This window comes from Antechinus flavipes, chromosome 2 (assembly GCF_016432865.1).
Source record: "Antechinus flavipes isolate AdamAnt ecotype Samford, QLD, Australia chromosome 2, AdamAnt_v2, whole genome shotgun sequence".
NCBI lineage: Eukaryota > Metazoa > Chordata > Mammalia > Dasyuromorphia > Dasyuridae > Antechinus > Antechinus flavipes.
Genome location: NC_067399.1, coordinates 554,211,939 through 554,239,049, shown reverse-complemented (window position 1 = coordinate 554,239,049; position 27,111 = coordinate 554,211,939). Strand labels below are relative to the sequence as shown.

The window sequence follows — 27,111 nt, the reverse complement described above, 5'->3', positions numbered from 1 at the left end:
TGATAATAGTAGCATCTTCCTCCCAGATTGTTGTGAGGATCAAAAGAGATGTATTTGTAAAGTGCTCCGCTTTCTACTAGGCATGCAGGTGCTTAACAAATGCTTGATTTGGTCTTTTTGCCTTCAGGCTACTTTTACTTCCTTTCTGCGCCTTTTTAGTTCCTTTTAATCCACAATCTGCTCCATTAGAATTTAAAATCTTGCGGGCAAGGATTATCATTCACGTTATATTTGTATTCCCTTTGTTTATTTTAGTGCCTGGCTCAAAGTGTTTACTAAATACTTGTAGACTAGACTTGAAATGATAGCTGTTTTTTTTTTTCTCTAAAGGTTATCAATAAAAAAATTTTTAAATTCAAATCTCTCATATCATCCCTACCTCATCATTCCCACTGCACTCACCCAAATTCATTTTTTTAAAAAAAGGAGCAAACATTTATTGAGCAATTATTGCATGCAAGACACTGTTCTAAGCACCTTGTACACCAAGACAAAATATCAAGTCCCCATCCTCCAGAAGTTTACCTCCTATTCATCACTCCTTTCTCATCTAATTCAGTGATAGTCTTCATTTGGCAATCTCACATGATAATGCTAATCTCACATACTTCCAATGCAGTCTATATGTTTCTGCTAAAGTAATCTTTTTTAAATAATATTTTATTTTCCCCCAATTACATGTTAAAACATTTTGTAACATCAGTGTCTTTTTTTTTAAGTTTTGAGTTCAAAATTTTGTCCTTCCTTTCATCCCTTCCCTTCTCTCCTCCCCTTCCTGAGATGGTAAACAATCCAATATAGATTATACACATGAATAGATTAATTTTTAAAAATTATATTTGCATCATGAAATGTCCCTACTCAAAAAAATCTTCAATAGCTCTTTATTAGATCAAGACCAAACTCTTTCAAAAGGCTTTCATAACTCTTTTTGATTGGGTATCATATATTTTGGTCCAGAACTGTGATTTTACTAGTATGGAAACTTCCAGTATAGAAACACCTGCCATAGATTCATCTGTAACTCCATAGTCTTGGAGATTTAGTTGAGGCAGTGAGAAATCAAATGTCTCGTTTCATTTCCCACAACTCTTCAACATGCCTCCATTGAAGAAAAAAATGTATTTTCCTCCTCTCCTCCCTCCTTTTCTCCCCCCATTTCCTTTCCCAAAGACAGAGATGTGAAATCAGGATGTCTGTGTATAAAGAAATGTACTAAGTATAAGAGTGTCTATCATTCCCCTAAGCACTCATTCTATCCTACTTCCCAAACTAACCCCCAATTAGAGAAAGAAGAAACCAGAGAGAAGTTAAAGAAAAGGAATTTTGGACAACCTGGTTAAATAATATCAGTTATCACCATGCTTACTCAACTAGACAACTAGAGACTGGATCAAAGGCATTCTAGATGGAAGCTACTTCAATCACATCATCTAGTCCAACCTTCTCATTTTAAAGATGAAAAAACTGAGACCTAAGAAAGGTAAACAAGTATATAGCAGAGCCATGATTTTAATGTAGGCTCTTTAACTAAAAATCAATCCTTTTCTTCTCTTAAAACACGCTGACTCTCATAGCTATTGGAGTAACTAGTCCAACCATTTTATTTTACATTATTTTACTTCAATTTACTTCTCAAAACCCCTTAGTAAAGTCCTACACAAGACCTGAATGAAAAGTTTGTCAACACTGAGTCCAGGGAGTTAGAAAAAGCAGCTTTCCTTGAAAGTCATAGTTTAGAGTTAATAAAGGGGAAGAGGAAGAAGAAAAAATTTTAGGAAAAAGATTTGGGGCCTCTCAGACTCCCCCAAGGACTTTTCTTCACACTCTTCATCCATTCACTATTTTTGCCCCCCATGCAAATGTTCAACGCAAACTTCTATAACTCCACTCATGCTATTGGAATTCACTCCCCCTTCCTATCTAAATGGTACCTATACTTCAAGACTCAGAACAACTCTCATCTCTCCTATGAAGCAACTCTAATCCATATATATTGTTCTATTTTCTCAACCTTTTGTGAATGGCAATTTTTGGCAGTTTTGATCTGCAGCATACAACTCAGCACTTAATTACATCCACAATTAAACCAGACTTCAACTCCTAAAACACAGAATTGGTCTTGAAGCACTTTCAAATCAACACCTTCCCTATGTATAAAGTAGACAGATGCTAGAACACTTTTTTGAAAAGTACCTTTGGGTCTTCCTCACTTCCACAATTTCAATTATTCCTCCCAATTACTTATTTATGATGAAGCCCACCATTGTCTGAGAAAACTGTCTACCTTAAATATCATGTATCTTCTTACACAAACATATGGAAATATGCAACTAAAATGGCAGAAAAGAATGCCAATGCATTTTTGTAAACTATTTCCCATTTCAAACTTCCAGGGGTTTATTGAGGACAGACATTTGATGAAAACACTAAAAAGGAAATGGAGTTAATGAATTGAAAATCCATTAGAAGTAAAGACAGTTCATTTTCATTTTTTGTGTATGCGAACTCCCTAAATTAAGGGAATCAAGTAAACACACAATTATTATAGTGGGAAAAATCAAGCACGTGAAAAAAGAAAAAATCCTATCCAATATTAAATAAGACAAAAATAAATAAGCAAACAAAACAAAATAACTATATAGAACAGACGGAGAGTAAGGAGCTTAAGATAACCCAAATTCAGACATCTTCAATTGTTTCTCAGTAAGAATGCCAATGTGCCCTGATCAACTAAAAAACAAATAATTCAATAAAATTTATATTCATTATATTCATTGGGAAGATCCAAAGGTACTTTTCAAAAAAGTGTTCACATACAAAATTGCCTTCCTTTTGAAACAAGATGTTTATGCATGTGTTTACATGGAAATTGTCTAAGGTTACAAACAGCATTGGCTTTAGATGCAATATCATTTCTAAAATCTATGTCTGTCTCTTTCTCTCTTTATCTTCCTTTTCTTTAGCTCCTTCTCTCCTTCTCCATCCTTCTTCTTCTCCCTCCCCTTTCCACATTTTCTCTCTCCCCTCCCTCTTCCCAAAAGCCACTAAAACTCAGAATCAGAGATCCCTTTTCTTCGTCCATAAAATGCACCAAATAAGCATCATAAAAAATGATCCAGTGTTTAAATAAAAAATATAAACAAGATAAAGATGTGTGTGTGTGCGTGCGCGCGCGCAGAATACTGCATGCATGTAAATAAAATACAAGTTCAAATCTTCATATTTAAATTTTCTGCCAAAAATATTGCAATCATACAAGTCCTCTCAGGAGTACCCTAGCTTGTAAAGATTTTTTCTTAGAAGTTGTTAGCTTCCAAATCCTTTTCAGACTACCCTAAAGATCCTCAATCTTTTTGGTGTTAGTACTCCTTTATACTTTTAAAAGTACTGAGGACCCCAAAAAGCTTTTTTTTGTGTAGGTTGTATCTATTAATATTAATATTAGAAATTAAAGCTGGTGTTTTTATTCATTAATTTACAATAATAAATCTATTATGTTAACAAAAACATTTTAACGAAAAATAACTGTTTTACAAAAAAATCAATGAAAAGAGTAGAATTGTCTTACATCTTTTCACAAATTTCTTTATGTCTGGCTTAATAGAAGACAGCTGGATTCTCAGATCTGCTTCTGCATTCAATCTGTTGCAATATGTTGTTTTGGTTGAAATAATATGAAGAAAATCCGGTCTCAAACAGATATATAGTTGGAAAAGGGAGGAGTATTTTAATGAGTAAATAATGTTTTAGCATTATTATGAAAACAGTTTTGACCTCACAGACCTTGAAAGGATCTTGAGAACCCCAAGGGATATGAAGACCACACTTTAAGAACTGCTGATCTAGACAAATAGCTTTACATTCTGGAATAAGAGAATATCCTTTTACAGCCAGTGGTTTTCAAACTCTAGTTCTTGATATCTTTATACTGCTAAAAATTATTGAGGTTCCACCCACAAAGTTTTTGTTTATGTGGGATACATTTACATTTATTTAGTATTAAGGTATCACTGTGTGAGAATTTTGATTGGTAGGCAGTCCTTAAGATTGGAAGTTTAAAAAATAGATTTACCTATAATCAGAGTGGGGATAATAAAACAAGGGCTACATAGCTAGGTGTTTCCATGACATCTCCTAGGATTTCTGGCAGTAGCCTAATAACCCCAGAACTTAGGCAAAAGGTTTTTCCAATCTCCAGCCAGCCCTAAGGGATACCTGAAAAACACTGAGAGGTACAAAGTATGGAACCTTATGCTTGTAAACCAAGACTGAATTCTGAACTGTTTTTCCCTTTTCTGATATGTTTCAGGGAGTAGATAAGTTCTTTAGAACTCATATAAGGGGTTTAATCCATCTGTTTATGATGCCTGAGAATTTTATGAATGCCTGAGATATGATTCCCACTTTTAATTTATATCACTTTTGTCTTTATTAAGTTTTTGCTATTGGACTATTGATACTCTCAAAATCATTGTATGCTTTTAGAAACTTGGGCCATAAATAGCACAAATTCCTACTAAAAACCATGCACACTGAATCTATGTTTAAAATAGCAAAGGATTCCAAAGCTAAATTATCCAAAGATTTCAATGACTCTGTTATTACAAAGAACACCTAAGTTATTCCAATCTTTATTACTTCTTTCTCCTATTCTTGACATCTATAAAGAAGCAGACTCAATGAACTATCTAAAGGGCTAACAGATAATACTGTCATCCTTAAGAATCCCCTTAATACTCTGACAATATCAGTCGATTTTAAATAAACATTTATTAGGCACCTATCATATAAAAAGTCAAGTTTTTAAAAATATCAAGTCTCAGACTTCAGAAGCATCTCAGGGTTTAATTATCATCTCAATGCAGATGATTCAGATCTATATATCCAGTTTCAGTCTCTCTCTTGAGTGCCTCTAATCTTGCATACTCAACTGTCTATTGAACAATTCAAACTTCATATCCTAGAGTTATCTCAAACTCACCAGGTCCAACAACATTCCTCTTATCTTTTCCCCCAAATTCACTCCTCTATTAATTTCTGTTGAAGTCACCACCTTTTTTTCTGAGTCTCACACGTTGGTTATCTCCTTAATCATCCTCATTCCACATCAGTTGCCATCTTGCTATTTCTCCCTACTTACACAGCCCACAGCCTAGTTCAGACGCTCATCACCTCTCATGTGAACTATTGTAATGACCTCCTAATGGGTCTTTTCTCTCTTCATCACTCCTACTGTGATTTTCCTTAAAAGCAGATTTGACCATGGCACCACTTTTTTCAAGTCCCCCATGAATCTCCCTATTGCTTTCAGGATAAAATAGCATTTCTTCTGTTTAGCTTTTAAAGCTTTTATATATATATATATCCCCTTCTAACAGAATAGAATTTCCTTGATAATGGAAATTTGTTTCTTTTTTTTTTGTCTTTGTATCCCAAGGACCTGCCACAAAGCTTGGCACATGGGAAGCCCTTAATAAAAACTTGATTGATACATATATTTTAAAGAGGGGAAGGATGTACAACATGTTCACAACATGTATGATACAATCTAAATATGTGATGGCAATAGAATTTTTCTGATGTTTCATAGAAAACATTGCAAAAATGTTAAGAAACCAAAGCATTAGATGTGGTACCCCCAATTTTAACCAGAAAACATATTAATTCAATTAATTCAATAAGCATTTATTGATTGCCTTTTAATGCCAAAGACTAAGGTGAAAGAATCTCTGTGATGGGAACTCAAATTAGGATGGTCATGTTAATGAGTGGAGAGAAAGGAATGGATGAGATTTTGTGAAAAAGAGAAAAATCCCTCAAAACTCTGCTCTCAATCTTAGAATCTCTGGGACCCAAAGAGGTTAAAATGGCTTGTCTGAGATCACATCATAGAACTAGATTACAACCCAGGCCTCCTGGCTTCCTAGTCAACATTTATTCCAACTTACCAAACTACCAAAGTAGTCATGTCAGACAACTAAATGAAGAAAACATCCCAAAATAATAATAAGAAAAAAATCTGCACCAAGATTTTTAAAACAAACAAAAAATTCTGGGGTAAATAAATTACAAATTCCTTCAGGTACATGTATCCATACAACAGAGAAAGTCTGAGCAAAAGGTCAATGGAGAGAGCCAAGGAGCCAAGTATTCCAATTCCTTCCTCCCTGAAGTCCAATGAAGCCTTTCTTGATTTTACAAACTGCTAGTGGCTGTTCTCCCATTGTCTTTTGTAATTAACTGTTTTGTGTGTACATGTAGATACATATTTATTAAATGATTTTGTTCTATATAAATCATACTAGGTTCTTGTATTCTGCTCTATGAGAACGGAATTCATAAGTAAAAAGTGTTTCATTTTTGTACTTTGATCCCCAGCAGTGCCTCATACATAGTAAACATTAATAAACACTTCCCGATTGATTCATAAACTTGTAAGCCTCTCACGTGCTCTGGCTTAGAGCATAGGTGATGAACTACCAGGAGAATGGCAAGTGCCTCTCCATCCAAAAGTTTTCAATAAGTCCTTTGCTCTCTTTCCTTCCATACACACCTAGACTTCAGAGGAAAAGCACAGCTAATACCAACCACAAAAAGTTATCAGGTTCCTGACTCAACAAATATGCTGAGAAGAACTATGTTATAGTTAAACGAATAAGGAATTTAAATTCCAGAGAAATAAATTCACATCTTGGCTCTGGTAATGGCAAAGGAAATAAACCTCCAGTCCTAGGGACTGCAAATCCAGTCTCAACATTGTCACTTTATCTCTGTTTACCTCAGTTTTCTCATCTGTAAAAAGGGAATAATGGTAGCATCTATTTCCTAAGATTAGTCCACTGAGCATGGAGTCAGGAAGATTCCTCTTCATGAATTCAAATCACTGTGTGACCCTAGGTAAACCACTTAAGCCTGTTTGCCTTAGTTTCTTCATGTGTAAAATGAACTGGAGGAAAAAAATGGCAAAACACTCCAGTATCTCTGCCAATGGAGTCAAAAAGAGTCAGATACAACTGAAAAATGACTCAACAAAAGCCTCCTTAGGTTGCTGTGAAGATCAAATGAAAAATAACTAAAAAGAATGTAGCATAGTGCTTGGCACATAGTAAATGATACATAAATGTTATTTATTATTATAATTAGTTATATGCCTCAGCCTCACTTTCTTTGCCTATAAAAAGGGGACAATATTTGAATTGCCTACCACAAGGTTGTTATAGATATCTGAACTCTGTAAACCTTAAGATGCTAATAAATATGAACTATTATTCCATTACTTGCCAATATTTATCCTTGAAGCCAGCTAAAACACAGTTCATTTCTATAAGAATTTTGATATAAATATAAGTCAAATATCTCAAGAAATATAATTACTTATGAAAACAGTCTAAGGAAGCACCATTATGCCCATTAGGCTACCATGAATGCCCCAATACCAGCCATAAAGTGATACCATTATGTGTTTAGAGTAGATTTATTTAGGATTCCAAAAAACCTTGGTCAATCTAACCTCAGGGAGCACTCATAAAAATAACTCTAAAATACTAGCAATTATTATAACATGTAAATGGAAAATAAGTCTTGTTATATTTTCCAAAACAGAATCAGTAGTTTTATCTCCAATCTTATCTTAAAGGGACTCATAATGTCCTAAAGTCTAGTAAAAAATATATATTAAAAGTTTAACTAAACTTGTGTAGTTTAAGAGCATGCTAGATAAATCAGCTCAGATGAAGGAGTACAATAAGTTGGCTGATAGTAACTTTAGAAGTAACTTTACATGTTTTCATATTATATAACTCATTGTTGCCAGGCCTGAGATACATAAAAAGGTATAGCAATTCTGAGGCAGAATCACATCCTAAGGATTTTGTCAGGAGGTGGCAGAGATTCAGAAGGGCCTTGGTTCCACTGTGCTGGGTAGAAAGCCTGATAAAAACAGGTGATGGTCCCAGGATATATAGAAATGTGGAGTCATAAAAAGCTGCTAGTGAGTGATCCAGTGGCCGCAGAATCCATGGAACACTGATGAGAGCTGCTGTGGTCATCAGTGCTATGCAGGGATCTTACTTAGACTGTTCTAATATTCTCATACAACATATACAGAAAAAAATGATGATAAAACTGATCCAGCACTGCCTTTTGTACTAGCTAAACACATCTTCTGTCTCCTGTTCTCAAAATAGGATACTACTGTAAGCAACAAAGCGGGCATCGGGCATTTACATAGTGAGAATGGAACAACAATTAGTTTTGGAGTCTGAAGGTCCAAGTTCAATCCTGTCTCTATTATTTGTTTGAGTTTTACTACTTCTGTTTCCTTTTCTGCAAAAATAAAGGGATTTTACTAGATGATCTGTAAGGTCCCTTCCAGAACTAAATCTACAATCACATGAAATCAGATTAAAATTAAAAGTCAGACCAGTAAATTACAAAGTTGGCTTTCCCATTTCCCTGTCACCTTACATAGTTGTATTAGGAACAGCCCAGGGCCTAGGAAAATAGTGAGGTCAATTTTTACTCCTCAAGATCCAAGAATGAGATCTCTACTCATTTCCAAGGAAAAGAAAAAGAGAAAATTAGCCTTTCTTTGGTAGTGTCACTTTAGCTAGACTTAGAACTGCATATTGATTGATTAGTGAGTAGAGATTATTTTATTCATTATATGGATCACTAGCTCCCATCACAGCGCCCAGTATATAAGCACTTAATAAATTTTCAATTGATGGGGCATGTAGCCTTTTTTACAGGAAATTTTAGAGGGACAGTCTTAGACTAAAAGGTAGTGGTGGTGATTTTCCTCCTCCTCCTCTTCCTCCTTCTCCTCCTCCTTTTCCTCTTCCTCTCACAGAGGTCGTTGTTGTTGTTGTTGTACCATTTACAAGACCATAGAATGGAGAAGGAAAGAAAATCAATTGTCAGGGGAAAAGAGGAAGAATTCTAGACTATGCTTACATACTCACACAGAACCAGGAGTATTACAACTGCATTAGAACAAATATTATTCAAGGAAAGAGACTGTTTTGATTTGTGTGTTTCCATACACCACAGGTTCTTAAACTTTTTCTACTTTTAACCCCTTTTCACCAGAGAAATTTTTACTTAACCCTGAGTATATAGATATAGAAATCAAATATTTACTGATAATAAATCTAAATTTTGTGACCCCCCCCCACATTCAGTAATGAGCTCCTATATAGGATTATGAACCACAGTTTAAGAAGCTGGGATATGCACAATGACTAACACACAATAAGTACTTTTAAAAGGTTTGCTGAATTGAACTGAGAGATGATGGATTTCAAGAGGTAAAAAGCCTTTCTGGACTGAGAAAAGGCCACTCTGGTGAAGATTTCTTTAAGAAAAATTCAAGCCAGGAATTTCAGGAGCCCTTGACTGTGCACCCCCACTCCAAAAAACCTACTAGTGACAAATACTAGTTGAACTTAATGACTGAAAGCCTCAGAAGACAAGATGAACAAAGATCCAATGAGCCTTGGGGAAGAAGCTGGCTACAGCACAAAATCTAGTCAAACTGAAAGCCAACTGCCATTCACAGGATTATGGATTGAGGAGCCAAAAGGGGCAGTAGAAGTCACTTCAGTTCAACCCTCTCATTTTACAAGAAAGGATATTAAAGCTCAGAAAAGAGAAATAACTTGCCCACAAACACAGAGTTCATGAAACAAACAGCGTTTCAACACTGATCCTTTGACTTCATTATGTTGGGGGATGCTTCCAATTGGCATCACAAGTGCAGAGCCCAAGATCATTTGACCACCATCATTGATCCGTGATAGGATAGGAAAGACAATCCTGTGGGACAGCAGAAGAGCTGGGAAGAGGCTCTGGGGCCGATAGGCCTCAGGGCATAGCAGTCAGCCTCAATTTTTGTTGGGAGTAAGGAGGAAAACGTGCCTAATGAACCTGGCCTAATAAGAATAAGCAGCACTTCATCTATCCCAGTGGGCTGCTTGAACAATGATCCAGAAGTAGGTCTAAACTTCTTTTTCTTGATTATATATGTTTGTTACAGATGTTTTATTTTCCTTGTTTTATTAATTAATGTGGAGGGGAAGGGAGACAGAACAGAGAATTCAGATCTAAAAGTAAAATAAAATCTAATAATAAAAAAGAACTGGGTCCAGGAATTGTACCATAGTAGTGGGAATCTCGATTCCAAAGTTATCTGAGAAAAAAGCAACAATGGTACCAAAGCTAAAACAGAGGAGGGAAGGAATTAATAGACCTCTCTCTTCAGCAGAGGCCTCAGATAGAGTATTCTAAGAGGACACAGTTATGGGAGTGAGAAAAAATCCTAATAGGCAGGACCTTTGACATTCAGGGCCCTATCACTGGTGGAGAAATTTCAGGATGAAAAAGAAAGTGAGCAAGGATAACTAGAGTTGCTTTCAGTTCTACAGCAAGAGATATGGATACAGATTCACCCTATTGGTCTGTCCTACAGAAATCCACCAGTCCAATAGAAGATCTTAGACTCTGCAGACCACTAAATTCTTCAAAAAGTAGGAAACATTTTCAAAGTATTAGGCAGTTTCCACCTCTCTCTTCTACAGAAAGGAAGGTTGGAACAGGGTCACCTCTCCGTCCAGAGGGGCAAAAAAAAAGAGGAGATAAAATCTTGGAAGAGGTGTCTTGTCAGACTTCAAGCCCGAGTCTGAGATAGAGAGAGGGGCAAACAACTACTACTGTTTATTATGTGGAAGGCAAGTTTCTTATAGAGTTCTCAATCATGCAGGTATGGCAAATAAGAGAGACTTTAATTGCATTTACAATTTTGTCAGGGCATTTAGGGATGCTTGAGAGCAATAAGGCTCCTAGTGCAGAAGTAATTTATAAGAGGCAAAAATTGAAAGCTAGAGTGAGTGAGCAGAGAGTGTGTTATTTGGAGAAGATAGGGATAAATGGAGAAAGAAGCTAAGAGCTGTAAGCGGTAGGTGGTCATCACAGATTTCTTTCTTTTGCTTCTGCTATCCTTGTGGCATACAGATGATGTCCCCAAGTGTCATTTCTGTTTCTCAGTTTATCCACTATCCACACAGCTCATGGTAGAAAAGGAAACAAACTACTGCAGGATTAAATCAGCTTCAGCCCATCACTGCTCAGATGAATTGTACCAACTAAATTTGCTCCTACTTTCCATCCTGAGGTAGGAGCAATAAACAGTTTTAACTTGGAATGTCATACAAAAAGGAAATTAAATTTAAAAAGAACCTATTCCTCCTCATTTATTTTGCAGAGGTTGGGGACTACAGAATATGGCATATAATGTCAAAAAAATTCAATATGTTGGTTAACTTTGTTGAACAATTTTTTTTCTCCCTTTAAAATTTTTTTAATATGAGGGATAGTTTTCTGGGAAGGGTGTTAAGAGGAAAATTCATGTTGAAAAATGAAGGTCACAAAAAACAAAAGATTGCAATAAAAAGCTATTTTTCTAAATCAAGTAGAATGTTTATGTTTTCATACATTCAGCATCTGATTTTTTGCAATAACTTGGGGGCAATCTGTTCCTGAAAAATCAATGATGAAGGGAAAAGGAATTTTGCACTTTTCTTACCCTACCTCCTCCCTCCGAAGAAGACTCATAAGAGCTTGAGCTCTTAAACAGCTTACTCTTTTATTTTTACCACTAGGTGGCACATTGTTAAGGTGAAATGCTAAATATATATTCTGGTCATTGATGAAAACTGATGAATAAGTGGATTAGGGCCTAAGAAGGAAAAATCTAGGTATTTTTAGGTACTTTCAGGTAAACAAGTAAATAAAAGGTGAAGCAAAACACAAGGACTACCTGCAGTTTAACGGAAAAAAAAAAAGGAAAAATAGTACATTTTATTTCAGCAATATAACTTAACTTAACATTTTTCAACTACTTGAAATCATTAAGTACCTAGTATGAGCAAAGTCAAATCATGACATAGTGGACAGATTGCTGACTTTGAGGTTAGGAGGACCATGGTTTAAGAGCTGCTTATGACATGCTAGCTATGTAACACTCTCAGTTCCACAGATTTAAGTCTCATAGGATAAGTAATAGAGTTGTTAATATGTGACAGAGGAAGGAGCTTCCACACTAGAGAGTTCTTTATGCCCTATGATTCCAGATCTGGAGGGGCCACGGGGTGAGAGACAAAGCACTACACTAGGTTATAGAAGAGAAAAAGATAATAAAGCCACGGTTCCTTGCCATATAGAGTTTAACATATAGAAAGAACATATAGCATACAAAAAACTCATTTCTTACCATAAGCCTACAACTAAAGAGTTCAAAGAAAGAGGAAATAGATTTCTATGTACAAAAATATTTAAAGAAATTTTTTTGTGGTGGCAGAGAAACTAAGAAGAGGGAAATCATCTATCAATTAGAGAATAGTAGAACAAATTATGAGAAATAAATATAATGAAATATACTGTTGTGGCATAAAGAATGGCAGGAATTTCAGAGAAGGTTTGAAAGACTTCTATCAACTGATGCAGAGGCAGAACCTACAATTTTATATAAAAGCTTATATAAAAACACTGTTAAAAGGAAAAGCTTTTTTAAAGACTTTAGGTCTCTTAATCAATGCACTCACTGATTGATCAACAATGAATCCAGAGTACTGGTCATGAGAAATGTTATCCATCTCTTGAGAAAGAGGTAATATTCTCAATATGTAAAATGAGATACCTTTTTGAGCATAGCCAATGTGAAAATTTGTTTTGCTAGACTACACATATTTATTATGAGAGTTCTGTTTTGTTTTCTAAGGTAAGGAGGAAGTAGGAAGAAGAGAAAATAAATATTTGCTAATATAGATAGTTAGATGAGTGCTGGACAAGAGTCATGAAGACCTAAATTCAAATCTAACTTCAGGCAATCACTACTTGTGGGTCCCTGGCTAAATTACTTAGCTTCCATTTGCCTTAGTTTTCTCATAGGGAGAATAATAGCACCCACTTTCAAGAGTAGTTATGTCAGGATCAAATATTTGTATTAAAAGCATTTTACAAACTTTAATGCATTATCTAACAATTAACGACTATTTATTCACTGAGATTTTTTTAAAAGAAAATAGAGCACACACAAACATATAAGCATAATTCAGGATTGAGTATACTAAAAACAAAAGAGATACAAAGCATTATGTAAGTTCAGTGGAAGTTAAGAATTTTCCTCTGAAGGGATCATGAAACAAGTAGCATTTGAGAAATTTGTAGGACTGGTATAATTTCAAAGGCAAAGACCAGGGGGCAGGAATGGCATTTTCTAATGTGAACAAAGCATATAGATGAGAAAGTGCTGGATATAACCACAAAGAGGTCAAACATCTACACAAGATCACATGGTATATTCCACAACATAATTATCAAATATGTATGCCCTATAGCTATAGTTCTCTTTAACATGCAACGGGAAATGGGGAGGGGGGGAATCAAGGACCAAAATTAAGGCACTTACCCTATAAAATTTCCCATATGTTCTCTTATTTGTATTTGGTACATCCTCATAAGTTAAGCAGGGATGTGACAGGGATATGGAACAGAGCTCAAAAAGGACATAAAAGATCATCTCAAATAAAACATCATTTTTCATCTTAAGACGGGAAGAGTTTTTCAGAGCAAATCTTTAGAGAGATTAAGTGATTTGTCCAAGGTCTCACAGCTAATTAATAGGATGATCAAAACCCTAATTTTAAATATTTAGTCTATACAGTGATTCTACAAGTTGGAAAAATGAAACTCTTAAATTTAGAAAACAAAATGAGGTAACTTACTAAACTTTTATAACAAAAATTCTAAGAAGGGAAGAAGATTGCTGAAGAAGGTAAGACAACTTACTTAGCATTTTAGAATTTGGAAACCAGAAAAAAGGTCATTTTAGCTCAGGGAAAAGACTTTAAAGCAAAGATAGCAAAGCTGTAAATGGGAAACAATTATGCCAAACTTAATTAAAAAGAAAGGAATTAAACAAACACATATATTCATATAGAATAGACATTAACTTTAAACTTTAAGATATTACCTGGCCCCCGGCTCCTTATTTTTAATCATGTAAGGGTACTGTCAATACCATACCAATTTATACATGAGGCAAATGGGGGACTAGTAAAAAAGACAACAACAAAAAAGGCATATATATATGGGAAATTAAGTTGAAAAGGTAAAGGAGGCCAGGTAGAAACACCTGAACTTGTTTGAATCAGGAATCATGTAGGTTCTGGGAGAAGGAAGAGTCATGATGAAAATAATCCTGTCGGAAGATGAGCTTGTCAACAGTGTGCAGGAAGGATTAGAAACAAGAGCAGATGAAGTCAGAAAGATCAGCTAGGAAGCTGATGCAGTAACCCAAACATAAGGTAATGAGGCACTGATGAGGACAATAACATCAGAGGAGATTTCAAATGAAGAAATGATAGGACTTGGTGACATACACATTACAAATTCAATAACAGGGTTTCTCGGAAAAATGATCTTCTAATTAAAGAAAAAAATCATTTTTTCATTTATAAAATTTGAAAAATTATAGAATAAAGTTATTGGGAGATTTGTGGGATAACAGTTCAAATCCTAATCATGATATAAATTTCATCTATAACTTACTCCAACAAGTGGTCATCCATCCTAAAGACCTCCTGTGACAAGTCACTACTATAGCAGGGCCAAAGGTGAGAAGGTAGAGATGGAAGTACTAGTTTTAAAATTTGTTTCTTGGTTTGATTCTCAGCTCTACAATTTACTGCCCTTCTGATCTTATGGTCCTCAGTTTTCTTATGTATGAAATGAAGAGGTTGGACTAATGATCACCTCAATGTGAACAAAGCACATGAAAAACAAAAATCATTAGGGAATTTTCCCTTTTTAATATAAAAACTACTGACCCCCACCCCATTTTCATCTATGGTCCCTAAGTCTGCCCCAGAGGCAAGCACAGCATATTTAATTCCTCTTCTCTTGACAACCCTACAAATATTTTAAGATCATTATTATGTATCTCCTCCAACACCTGTCAAGTTTTATCTTCTCCTGACTTAATACCCATCACTTCTATGAAATCATCATTAAATAGCATGATAACCCTTGAAAGTCATAGCCACCCATCGTTAGATGAACTGCAGTTTATCATTCTTTAAAATTTAGCACCTATCAGATTAGTAAAGATGAAGGGGGAGAGAGAAATCTGTTGGAGTGGCCATGAAAAAATAGAGAAAAGAAGAAGAGAGAGAGGAAGAAGGGAAGAAAAGGAAAGGAAAAAGAAAAAAGACAACATACTAATAAAGTGTGGGGGAAAAAAAATTGAATTGGTCCAACTGTTCCAGAATTATACAAAGGAAATAACCATACCAATCCTTTGATAACACCCCTGCATAGTAATTTCATTAAGGTAAAAAAACAAAATTTAAAATTCCCATATATGCACAAATATTCATAGTAGTATTTCTTGTAATAGCAAAAAATTTTGTGTATACCCATCAATCAGATGAATAAATTGTAATATATGAGTGTAACAGAAAAGTCCCTTAGGATAAACTAGTTAAAATATCCCCATTTTACAGATGAGGAAACTGAGGCCCAAGAGAGGAAGTGAAATTTGTCCATGACATAAATAGTAATGAGTGTGAATTCAGTTACTCCAAATACATTTCTTTGTCTTTTCTATGGACTGAGCAGTGGGACTTCCAGAAGTCAAGTGGTAAACCTATGGCATTTATTTCAAGTTTGCTCTCTTGGAATTTTATGAGAATCTATACTAAAAGGGGAAAGTCCCAATAATATTACTTTTCTATCTATCCTAGCCTCATAAGGAATAGTCTAGAGGAAGGAGCAAAAGATGAATAGCCATGCTAAATGTAAACTCGGCCAGTGAAAATTTTGCAATTCCAAAAGAGTTCTGCATCTCACAGTTTTGAAAAAAAAAAAAAAAAAAACATTTGCAAGGCTGGTGTAACCAGTTAAATTATGATGATGGGGTCCTGAAAACTGTAATTTCTCTTCTCTGAATTTCAATTGCAAGCTTTCTATTTCTTTCTTATATCTTGCTCATATACACTCTGGATTATTAAGTCATCAGCAAAACTTCCTACATGAACTCATCTATTACTCAGTAGTATATCTTCTATAACTTGAAACTCTTTATTGAAAAGCATGTGGCTAAAATCAGGAGTTTCCCCTGCTTACTTGATATTCTTCCAATAATTCACAGATAAAATACTCCGGGCACTCTAAATAAAGTGAAACTTTCAAAACATCCCAGTAAAATGTTTATTATAAAATTGTGTTTAAAGCTAAATAATGCATTTGTATGCCTGAACTTCAATACTTCAAGGATCCACAATTTCATTGATGTGGATGATTCCAGCATAGATGAATTTGGCATTGCTACCTGAGTAGAAAGTCTTCGTGGATTGCAATATCTGAGAATATTCATCACTTGAAAGCCAATTCTCCAGTGATTTTGTTAGACTTCTCGAAAGGCAAAGTTAGAGTAGGGAGTTAGGCCTTTCTAATATTGGTATGAAAAGGCCTTTCCAGCTTGTTAGTTAGCATTTTCCAGTGATAACAACCCACAGACAGGAGACTTTAAGAACCCAGGGTCACCTTCATGATATGATTGAGCATCCATGCAGGATTTGAGTGAAAAAAGTGGATTGTTTAAGTCTTAAATAATTTAAAAGCCAAGTTGTGTGGTTATAATTAGAAAGTTAACATAGGCATTCTTTTTTATGATGATTTAACAACTAATACATTTTAAATGTTCAACTTCTATTCAAGTCCTAAGTCAAGGTCTCAATATAGTGTAGTGGGAAAGGTGAAATGAACTTGGAGGCAGGAGAGAATATATATATATTGTTTTGTAAATCTTAAAGTACTACATAAATGTCAGGTGTTATTATTGTTAACAATAATATTATTATGGTGTGTTGGATTCTCCAAATTTATACCTACAAAGCAAATTATCTGCCCAGTCTTAACAAAATGGAAAAGTTTTAAGGATGGGGTCCATTGATAATCAAGCTTTTCACCTGAGGCCTAGAGTAACAAAATTCAAGAAGAAATTTTTCACAAGTTGGACCATCGGCTACAATAATTAGTTAAGGAAGTTCTTATGCTGAAAAAGAAAACACAAATCCTTGAAGTATTAAATTCAGGTTGCAAAAAGAACAGCAACATTGGAGTAAGAAAATTTTCATTTTGAGAACTACTAGACCTTTGCTGGACATACTTTGAATTAAGCACTTAATTTATTCCTTATTTGTATTTTGGGGGTAGCAGATTACAAAGAACAAAACACACCCTTTGCCTACTGCTCAAGAAAATACAGCCCTTGACTTTTATTTTTCAAATGTTATCCTCAAAGAAATCTTCAACTTTTCATACCGTAAAAAAAAAAAAAGATTTTGGAATAGTCATTTAAAAAAAATTTTGAATCCCATAAAGGCAAGAAGAAAAAAAAATTGGAAATTACACATATAACAAAGTATACTATATTTCAAGTAAACATAGCTGCCTTTATAGTATGTAATGACATCAATAACAGGTTTGCACATGATAATATATTTTATGGCCAGGCACAGCAATATTCCAATAAAAAAGTATGTGCTTCACTGCCATCACATGAGAGATGAAATCACTGTGTTCAATTGGACTTGTGCAGAGACAAGTGTCTTAAGAAACGAAAGGGCTATCACTAGCATTAACAGTTGCAAAGGAAAACAAAAGAAAGATTTTTAAATTTTTTTCCCTCACTATTCACATTTTTGAACCACAAACAACAGTAACTATGATATACAAACTACAAGTTATTTCAATAGTATGTATTCATCTTACAATGTAAACAAGAAGTATTTTCTCCCAAGTCTTAACAAATAAGAATGCCAACTGACAAATATTTGAAAGTCTTGGTGAGGCAGGCCAGAAAAAAAGATAAAATTTGCTATATAATTTGCCTTTCTTGTTTTTAATAAACATAATTATTTGCTACAGTTCTAGATTCAGTTCTCTAAAAGATTCTTACAACATTATAAAATATTTTCAAAAACAAAATAGAGAATTGGCTTATTCCGGAAGGAGACTAAAGAGAAAATTTCCCCCTAAAGAAATTCAAACTTGTCACTAGAAAGTATGAAACTGCTCAACTTAAGAGCTCATGTGCATAAATAACACAGTTTCCTTTGACAATTAAAGAGACTACCCTCAAAATTGACTCCTTAATAATCTAACCCTAGCAAGAAAAGTATTAACATATTTCTTTGAGGCAAAAGATGTAATTTTTAATTAAGATAAATCAACTTCATGAAACAGAATTTTCTAATATTCTTTTATTGCTATAATCCTCTATGCCCTTAATTTACCTAACATTTTATGTAAAACATGCTTTCCTTAAAAGATGCAACAATAAGGAAAAAACTGAGGGATTCTATACTTATTAAGGTTTAATCTTCTCAAATGTTATTTATCAAAAGTATCACCAAAACAAGTCATGTCTAAATGTCACAAGGTTAAATTTCCAAAATGGCAATTTCAGAGTTTTTAGTTGGCTTACATTTCCACAAACAATTGTAATTCGTCATTTGTAATTACAATGTAATTTCACTTTGTAATTCTTCATCTTATTATGGTTGTTCTTGCACCCATAATATTTGCATGTTATATGCCCAGTTTGGAAAAGGGTTCATAAAATCTACAAGGCATTATTCATTTTCTTGTCTTCAAAGTTTGTTTTGGAATTTTTCCTTCAGAATGTTTCAGACACAGAATTCAAGAAACTACTTATTGAGCGTATGTGTGATTGTGAGTCTATATTATATATTTAGTACAATTGAAATGAGTTCATCTTTTGAACTCAGAAAGCACCTGTCATGACTTGGCTAAGAAAAACAGTATCAAAGCAAGCTGGCTCAACAGTATACATACCTCTTCTCTGAACTATGATTTGGTAGTGATTGTGTGTTTTTTTTAATGTTTTGAAAACAAAAAAAGGAAATGATCAGTACCTAAAGATGAGCTGCCCATACATTTTAAAACTTCACATTGGAGATTTAATTATTCTAACTTTGTCTTTCATGTCACTTTCATGATTCAAATTATTTTAAATGATGACTTATTTAAAAAGTGCTATACCCATCCATATAACTTGCTAAGAGGATCTCCTGAATAATTCCAGAAAACCAAGCAACATATAAGTCCAGAAAACATCTGAAAATTGCCCCATCTTTCTCACAGTTCTGACACACTATGAAATATTCATGCATGCATCTGTGACTTCTAAGGTTCTAGCAGAAGATAAAATATACCACTACAATTGTTTCATTTTTCATCACAATTGTCAAAAACAAGTAACAAAATAAGTGTCTCTGACCCAGATCAGTAAATGTTTTCATATCTGCCATGATAAACAGTAAGGCTCCAAAATGAGGTAAAATATTAATATAGTATAAAGGATATAAGTATATGCACCAGTACATTAGATGTTTTTCTTTGCCTTAAGACAATTAGATATTAAAAAGAAATACTTAAAAATATTTAAAAGGTTCTGTTCATAAGTGGCTGGTGAGAAATAAATAAATGTATCCTGTTCTAATTTAAAACCTACCAACTATTTTAGAAAATACATGATATTTTTATTCAAGTAGCTTCATTACATTCAGGAGCTCATAAAGTACTTTGCCACACATTATATTCTTACAAAACCAATGAAGCAGGATAAAAGAAAAATTGTTGTCCCTTGAGCACCTGTCTTGACAATTGCAAATTATACTGCAACAAGTGAAAATGATACAGTTGATTTTCACTTACTATATTGATCTTGCAACAGTAGGAAGACCAGGAAACATTTTTATCACTGATCAAACAGAAAGTTAAAGATCAAAAGCAAATATATACAATATACATAATTATCACATTGTATTTTTCAAAACAAATGTCCAGCTTAAATTTAGTAGAAAATTCTTAAAACAACAGCTGATGCTAAAGCATCATATTATCATTTTAATAGCTAAAGTTTCCAGACCACTCATTTGACTATTTGAGAATTGATCTCTGCTTTAATTTTAATGTCCATTTTGCTTCCTGAGTATATTTCACAAAAAGTATAATTTCAAATAATCAAATAAGTAAGAACTAGAGTAAATTGGCAATATTAAGAAAATATTTTTTCTATTTAATGTTCTTTCTTATAATTTGTACCACCAGTTACAGGGGTTACAATTCAAAGAGCTAAGCAGAAATTGCTTATGTTACTGTCTCAAAACTTTTTTTAAAAAAGTAATAAAAATTAGTCTTATCTTTTAATCAAAATTAAATTTCCCTTGCAAGATGGATGTTATTTCAAAATAAGGTATTTTATGTAACAAATATGACTTTCGTTAAGTTGTTAGGTTCCCCCCAAAAAGGCAAAAACCCTAATACTAAACTGTCTTTGTCCCCTACTGTGAACTCTAATAATGCATACAAAAATCAATCTTTAATTCTTTGCAGGTGCCTTTTCCCTGGAATACCTTAAGTTTTGTTGTTGTTGTTGTTGTTATTGTTGTCTTTTTTTTTTTTAATGGAAGTTCTCAGACTAAAATCACAGTAATGAGACAGTTTGGTTAAAAGTGTCAAGCAAATTTACCCTGTTGATTTTTGTAGCTCACAGATTCAAGAAGCATTCTTTTCAACTTTAACACATATCTCAAGGTTCTTTTGAGAATTCAAACATGAGATTTTAAACTTCAAATAATGACCTATTCTCAACTCCTACCCAAAATATTATTTGCTTATTATTTCCTCCTTGGAAACCTAAAATTCCTTATTTGAGATTTTCTTCTTTGATTATTTTATTCTATGCTACTTCAAGCATACCTAAAACAGCAATCCATTTAAACATCTAAATTTCTTATAACTAGGTTTCTTCAACAATAGAATTTCGTGGGATAAGATGTAGGAAGCTTAGTGCAAATGAGGGAAAGATATGTATATCACATTAGGTCTCTTAAAAAAAAATATATATATATATATATATTAATGATCATCACCCCACCTCCCAATTGAAATACACAGCACTGGCTGTTATTAATACTTAAACCTCAACTAGTTACAAGGCCTAATTATGGGAGGGTATAAAAAACTCAAACATTACTTCCATTAGGCTTTGTCTGTTTTGAGAACTTTATCTTTCTAAATGAAGAAATGTTTACATTACTTTGGTCACATACTTAATCCTTAAACATTCCTTCCTTTCCTAGTATCTTAACACAATACTTGCAGCCCAATACAAATGCCCAAATCTTTAATCCAGAGATAAAGATAACTGCTAAAATACTAGTCTCTTGATACAACTTTTAAATTTACTATTACCATGAAGATTGATAACTTCGATTTAATTCAGATACACCTTCCTTCCAAAGAATTTAAAGTATATTCATATCTATTCTTTAAGACTTAAATCTCACAGTGCGATAGGGAGAGGAAAGTATTAAATCCAGTTTTTATATACTATAATCAGGATTTGAGGCAACTTTTGGATATCCATCAACCTTTAGATTACCAACCATTTTTTTAAAGGATTCTGGGGAAATTACTTGTTATTCTCCTACTCTTTCTTGTCACTGAAACTTTTTGTTTAAGCATTATCTCCCAGGACAAAACATTCACAAAACATTTTCTAAATAAGCATTCCTAAAAAAGTCATATTTTTTTACCCAAACAAATAAAGAATAATATTTTACTTTTCAGGAAATACATTAATAACCGTTAAGCCCAGGACTATCTAGCCATCAAAAACCTGGAGAAACTGTATAGCTCCATTATGTGCCATGTTAAAATTTAAAATTTAAACGTGGAAAACCTTCTGTATATTCAAAATAAAATTTAAAATTCTGGGTAACAGAAGGACTAAAAACTTCTAATCTGGTGATCTGAAACTTTGGAAAGCAAGATGTTTTGTTTTAATTAAGATTGTAGCAAGTTCCATTTTGATCATACGACCTTCAATATTTGTCTGGTAAATATTTTAATTCTGTAAAGATTTCCTGGTATTAAGGCATGCTCACTTTCACAAGAAATTAAGAATGCTTACTCTCTTTTAAGTCTTTAGTTTTAATTACCACCGTATTTAATTCTATAGCATACCTTCTCTACCCTGCCCCCAAGATAGCTAGGTAAAAGGTTTAATAGCCAAAACTTGGTTCTAATTTTCAATTAATTGGCACCAGCTGTATACAGCCAGATATTACAAAATATGGCACACTAAACCCGATGGACCTGTCTTATCCCTATTTCTACTACTTAGCTGAAACTTTTCAACGTAACCAAAAAGCATCCGCCATCACAAATTTACTATAATTCCACCCGGGTGCTTTTTGCTTTGTGTTTTTTGTTTTAAAGGTATCCCCGCCCCCAATTTCTTCAAAAGTGCAGCGAAACTCTTATTCTCTTCTCCTCTCATCCACCCATACATGACCAAAACAAAGTGTATCAGATTACAAGTGATAGCGTTTGTAGAAATATTTTGCTTATTAACGATGTGCAAAGGAAGTGCTACAATAATAACTAGTGGAGGGGGGGAGTAAGGGGAGGAAGAGAAGGAACTGGATCAAAACAAACACAGAGAAGGCGCGCTCAGGGCTTTAAACACACGTTGTCCTACTTTTTAAATAGCACATAAACTGGGTGTCTGTGTGCACTTCTTTAATGTTGAGACACAGATTTCGCATGCACGTGTACAACGTGCACCTACACACCCACAAATATACACACGGGACATTAGCATTCTCCCTCTCCACCTTTCTAACCCGAGCACCTGGGGGGGAGGGGGAGGGAGAGAGATGAGGGGCGACAGAGAAGAAAGGGGAGGAGGCATGAAAGGAGAAGACTGCGACTCCACCAGCGGGACTTGGGGGAACCCCACGCCAGAAGGCGCTAGCTCGTGGGCCCCAGGTCACGGCGTGGATTGGTCTTTCCTGCAGCGTTGCTCAGGGCCCCGCCACTTCCTTGGGCACCGACAAGGGCGGAGGGGGAGGGAGGGGGGAGGAGGAGAAGGAGGAGGGGGAGGAGGCCGGGGGAAGGGGAGCATGGAACGACGCAGAAAAACAATTCCATCTTAGAGACGCTGAAAACAAGAGCAGAGCGTTTTTTGCAACAGTGGGCAACAAAGGCAGATTCCGGGAAAGCAAACGCCGGATAAAAAGGGGGGCGGAGGGAGGCAGACAAGAGAAGAGGATTATATAATATTTTTAATAAAAGGAATCTAAATATTATCTGGGAAAGGGGGGCAATTAATAAGTAGGATTAAACAAGAGGAGACCACGTTTTCACAAAGCATCCGGAGAAAACCCACCCATCTCCCAAACTCCCTCCTCCTCCCTTCCCCCTTGAAGGGAAAAAAAAAGGATGTTTTGAAACGTGTCCTGGAGCTGCAGCACCGCATTTCTAGGGCAGACAGTCCAAGTGTTCTAACTTATCGTTTCTAATACTGTTCTAAAGATTTGGTTACATTTTAAGGACACTTCACCAACTACCCCCCACTCCTCCACCACCTCCGATACCATCCAGGCCACCCACCCCCCTCCCCTTCATTCTCCCCACCCCCCGCCTCCAGGCATCCCGCCTGCCGCCACTTAATATACACAGTGGAAGATTGTGGCCCATTCCCCCTAGCACTGGCCAAACAAGCAAGGGGGTTTATCTTAATAAAGTGGGGAGAGATAGGGATGTGTGTGTGTGTGTGTGTGTGTGTGTGTAACCATCTTCGGTTCCGGGGTACTGTCAGAGCATAAAGCTCCCCTAAGAAAGGAAACTGGCCCCTAGCTAAGTGGTCCCAAATGAAATGTAATCAACCACAACAAACAGGCTGGCACACTGCTTCAGTGTGGTTCCGGGGAAGCGGGTATTGCTTTTTAATCAAATGGCTTGGAAAACACGAAGCTCACAGTCAGCTTCAAATGTCTTTCCCCCACCCTAACCACCATCAACACCACCACTCCTCCCCCGGCAACTGGGGTGGGGGATGTAGCTTTAGTCTTAGCCAGCGAGCAGGTACTTCTGGAAAAGAAAAGTAGCCTTTGACTGTTGTTTACAATCCCCTGGGTACAAGTTCGAACCTTCCAAGAATGGGAACTTTTAGTTAAGCTAAGTAGACAAACTTGATACTAATGTTAATTACCAAATTGAGTCGAGAGAGTGTTGGGGTTTTGTTTTGGGGAAAGAAACAAAAAGTAAAGCTATTTCACTTGGATGAAAGTGCTTAACCTTGGTCTTGGGTAGGGGGAGCCACCGCCTCCCCCACACATACTTACTCCTTTCTCCCCCCTACTCCAGGCACCCCACACACCCCCACAACACCATATTAAGCGGAAAAAAAGACCAGCCCTGAACTCTAGATTCTAAATAGGCTTGAAGATGCAAATTCTTGAACAGAAAAATAGGACAGCGGCCCCTTAAACTAAAAGTTACCGCAGTGCAAAAGACATACTTCACAGACGAAACATAGATGAGAGAGATACTCACTTTCTCCATTTGTTGGCCAAAGGCAAAGTGTAGAAAAGAGAAACAGAAGCCCCCAAAGTGAGGTCGGGGACCCTCTTCCGGCGCCAGACTTCATTCCTTTTATTTAGGACGAAATTCCCCTTTCTCCAAAAAAAAGGGGGTTAGGGGAGAGTCCGAAACTCACACTGCCGCCCCCACACCCCCTCCAGAAACAAGGGAGAAAAATAATATTCCAGATGAGAAAATAGATCCTTCGAAAATTGTAATTTTTAAAAAATTATTTCTTTCCTCGTGGTGGGTCGATGTGTTGTCGATGCTGTGGCTGTCGAAGCTGACACACACTCCCCAAACAACGCTATTTTGATGCTTTAGATATGTAGGTATTTGTAGTGTTTGCTACAGAAAAGGTAACAAACCCCCCTCAGCGCTGGCTGCAGTGATACAATGGACACAGAAGTAGCAAACATGAAGCACATTGAGGCTGGCAGTCTGCATCTTCAACCTCCATTTTCAAACACACACAGAAAGGCAGTAGGGGAAAAAACTGCAAAGAAAGGGAAAAAAATCCAAATCAATCCTTGCAAGGAAAAACAAGCCCAACCAAAAATAGAGGGAAAGGCTTCCAAACGCCGCAAAGTATCCACGTCGGAATGATGCGACGCAGTTTTAAATATCCCCCAAAGTCCAGGTTGCTGAAGAGGCTGAAAATGGGTAAAAATGCGGAATAAAAATGAATGAAGAGGCTTCCCCCTCCTCCTCCTCCTCTCCTTTCCCTCCTCCTCTCTCACTGCTGCTGCTACAGGCGCCTTCCAAAAAATCCAGGACACACACAAAGCCCCAGCAGCAACACTGAAGCTGTTCAGCACTCCTGCTGCTCCGGGGCTGGGGCTCCGCGTTGCATCCCCTCTCGCGGCGGCTGCTTTCCCATAGCAAACGTTTGTAATTCCCTTTTTGCGCGCACACACACACACACATACACACACACACACAAACACACACACCGCCCCCCACCTTCCTCTCTCCGGAACGTGGGGGGATCCGGTTTGCTGAAGGTCAAAGCCGAAGAGGTGTTGCAAGGGTTTGTAATTCCTCTGGAAAGGGGTGTGGAAGGAGAAAGGTGGGGGGGGGGGGGGTAGAGAAACGAGCGGGATAAGAGGGTCTGGCAAGGATTTTACTAAATTGCTATTGCAAAGGGGGCAGTTTCGCTTGCAGCTTTGCTCTCCCTCTCTCTCTAGTTCGCCTGGTGCGCTCCTCTGCTTGCTTTTTTTTTTTTTTTTTTTTTTTTTTTTTTTTTTTTTTTTTTTTTTGCTCAGCGGAGTTAATACTGGTAAACAAGAGCCTCAGCTTCGCTTTGCCGCTGCTGCTGCTGCCACACACTGGGGGCTCGCGCACGCGCTCCCGGAGGCACGCACGCACACACACTCACACACATACACACATACACACACACTAGCAGCAGCAGCGCGCGGCGGGCCCCAGCCCAGACAGGCGCGCTCCAAAAGCAGGAGTCTGGGATTCCCGGGAACGTTCGGAACGGAGCCGCAGCGTGAGCCTGTAGTCTGCAAAAAGCTGACTACACACGCACCCCTTCTCTTCCGTCCCCACCCCCTTCCCCCACCCCAATACAGATACACGCACACACCCTCTCCTCCGACTTGCTTCCAAAAACAATGCCCCTAGCTTCATTTCTCAAAGAGATGGAAGATATATGTGTGTAATGTACATAAATACATAATATATAAATGCTTTTTTTTTTACTTGGGGAGGGGAAGTAGGGCGGAAAACTGAGAGGTTCTCTAAAAATTAAAAAAAAAAAAACTGCAACTGGAAAGCGCATTTACCCCCGTTTCTTGAAAAGCTTCATTGTTTCTTGCAGCTGTTGCAAAAAAAAAAAAAAAAAAATGCATGCCGCATTTTTTCGCAGCGTGCTTAAAGAACTCAACGTGAAAGGAGGGGGGTGGGTACACCTTGAAAAAAAAAGGAAAGCCCCGCAGTCTTACCCTGGCTCCCCTTTAAGACATTTTTTAAGGGACGGAGGGAAATGTTATGGTTTTAGGAAGCCAGTTTCAGGTCCTAATGTTAGAGGAGTGTGCGGAGGGGGGCGGAGGCGGGGGCGAGGGCGGGGGCGGGGGGCCGCCGAAGGGGGGAGCTCGGAGCCGAGGATGTGAAGAACTGAGTTTGATTCCTTGCTGCCTACCCAAGAGACTAAGAAGGGGGTGGAGAGAGCCAAGAAAGGCAGGGGAGAGAGATAGCCACATACGCCCAAGGGAGTCGTTTCCACGTCGGCCGCTAGAGGGCATTGGAAGGCGCCAGGAAATTGTTTGCAGCCCCAATAAGATTGCCTTCAGGGAGAGGAAACGCGGTGGCAGTGATGAAAGCAAGATTTTCAAAATAGCCGCTGACCGTGTCCTTCCCCAAATGCCTCTCCGAATCCGAAGCAACGAATCTAAAGCTCGGACGTGTAAATTTTTTAAGCAGCTTTGTTCCTGCGTTCTGGGACCAGCACGCGGGGATGCTAGGGGGCGGGGATGAGTTGGGAGATGCAACTGTTTCCATTGCTTGTGATCTTCACTGAAAATATTTAAAGAGGCTACCTTGAATTTATTTGGTATTTTGTAACTCTTTACGGGGAGATTT

The 27,111-nt window shown here is 36.5% G+C and overlaps 1 protein-coding gene across 1 annotated transcript in view; it reads right to left on the bottom strand.

Moving 5' to 3' along the window:
* IGF1R (insulin like growth factor 1 receptor) overlaps nucleotides 1-26,530 on the bottom strand; it is a 367,206-nt gene extending 340,676 nt beyond the window's left edge. The window contains exons 1-2 of the mRNA XM_051981024.1: nucleotides 25,486-26,530; nucleotides 24,496-25,018 (exon numbers count right to left, since the gene is read on the bottom strand). Coding sequence (XP_051836984.1) covers nucleotides 24,496-24,589 — 94 coding nt within the window. The 5' untranslated portion in view covers nucleotides 24,590-25,018; nucleotides 25,486-26,530. The remainder of the gene's footprint in view (nucleotides 1-24,495; nucleotides 25,019-25,485) is intronic.
* Nucleotides 26,531-27,111: the final 581 nt, after the last annotated feature.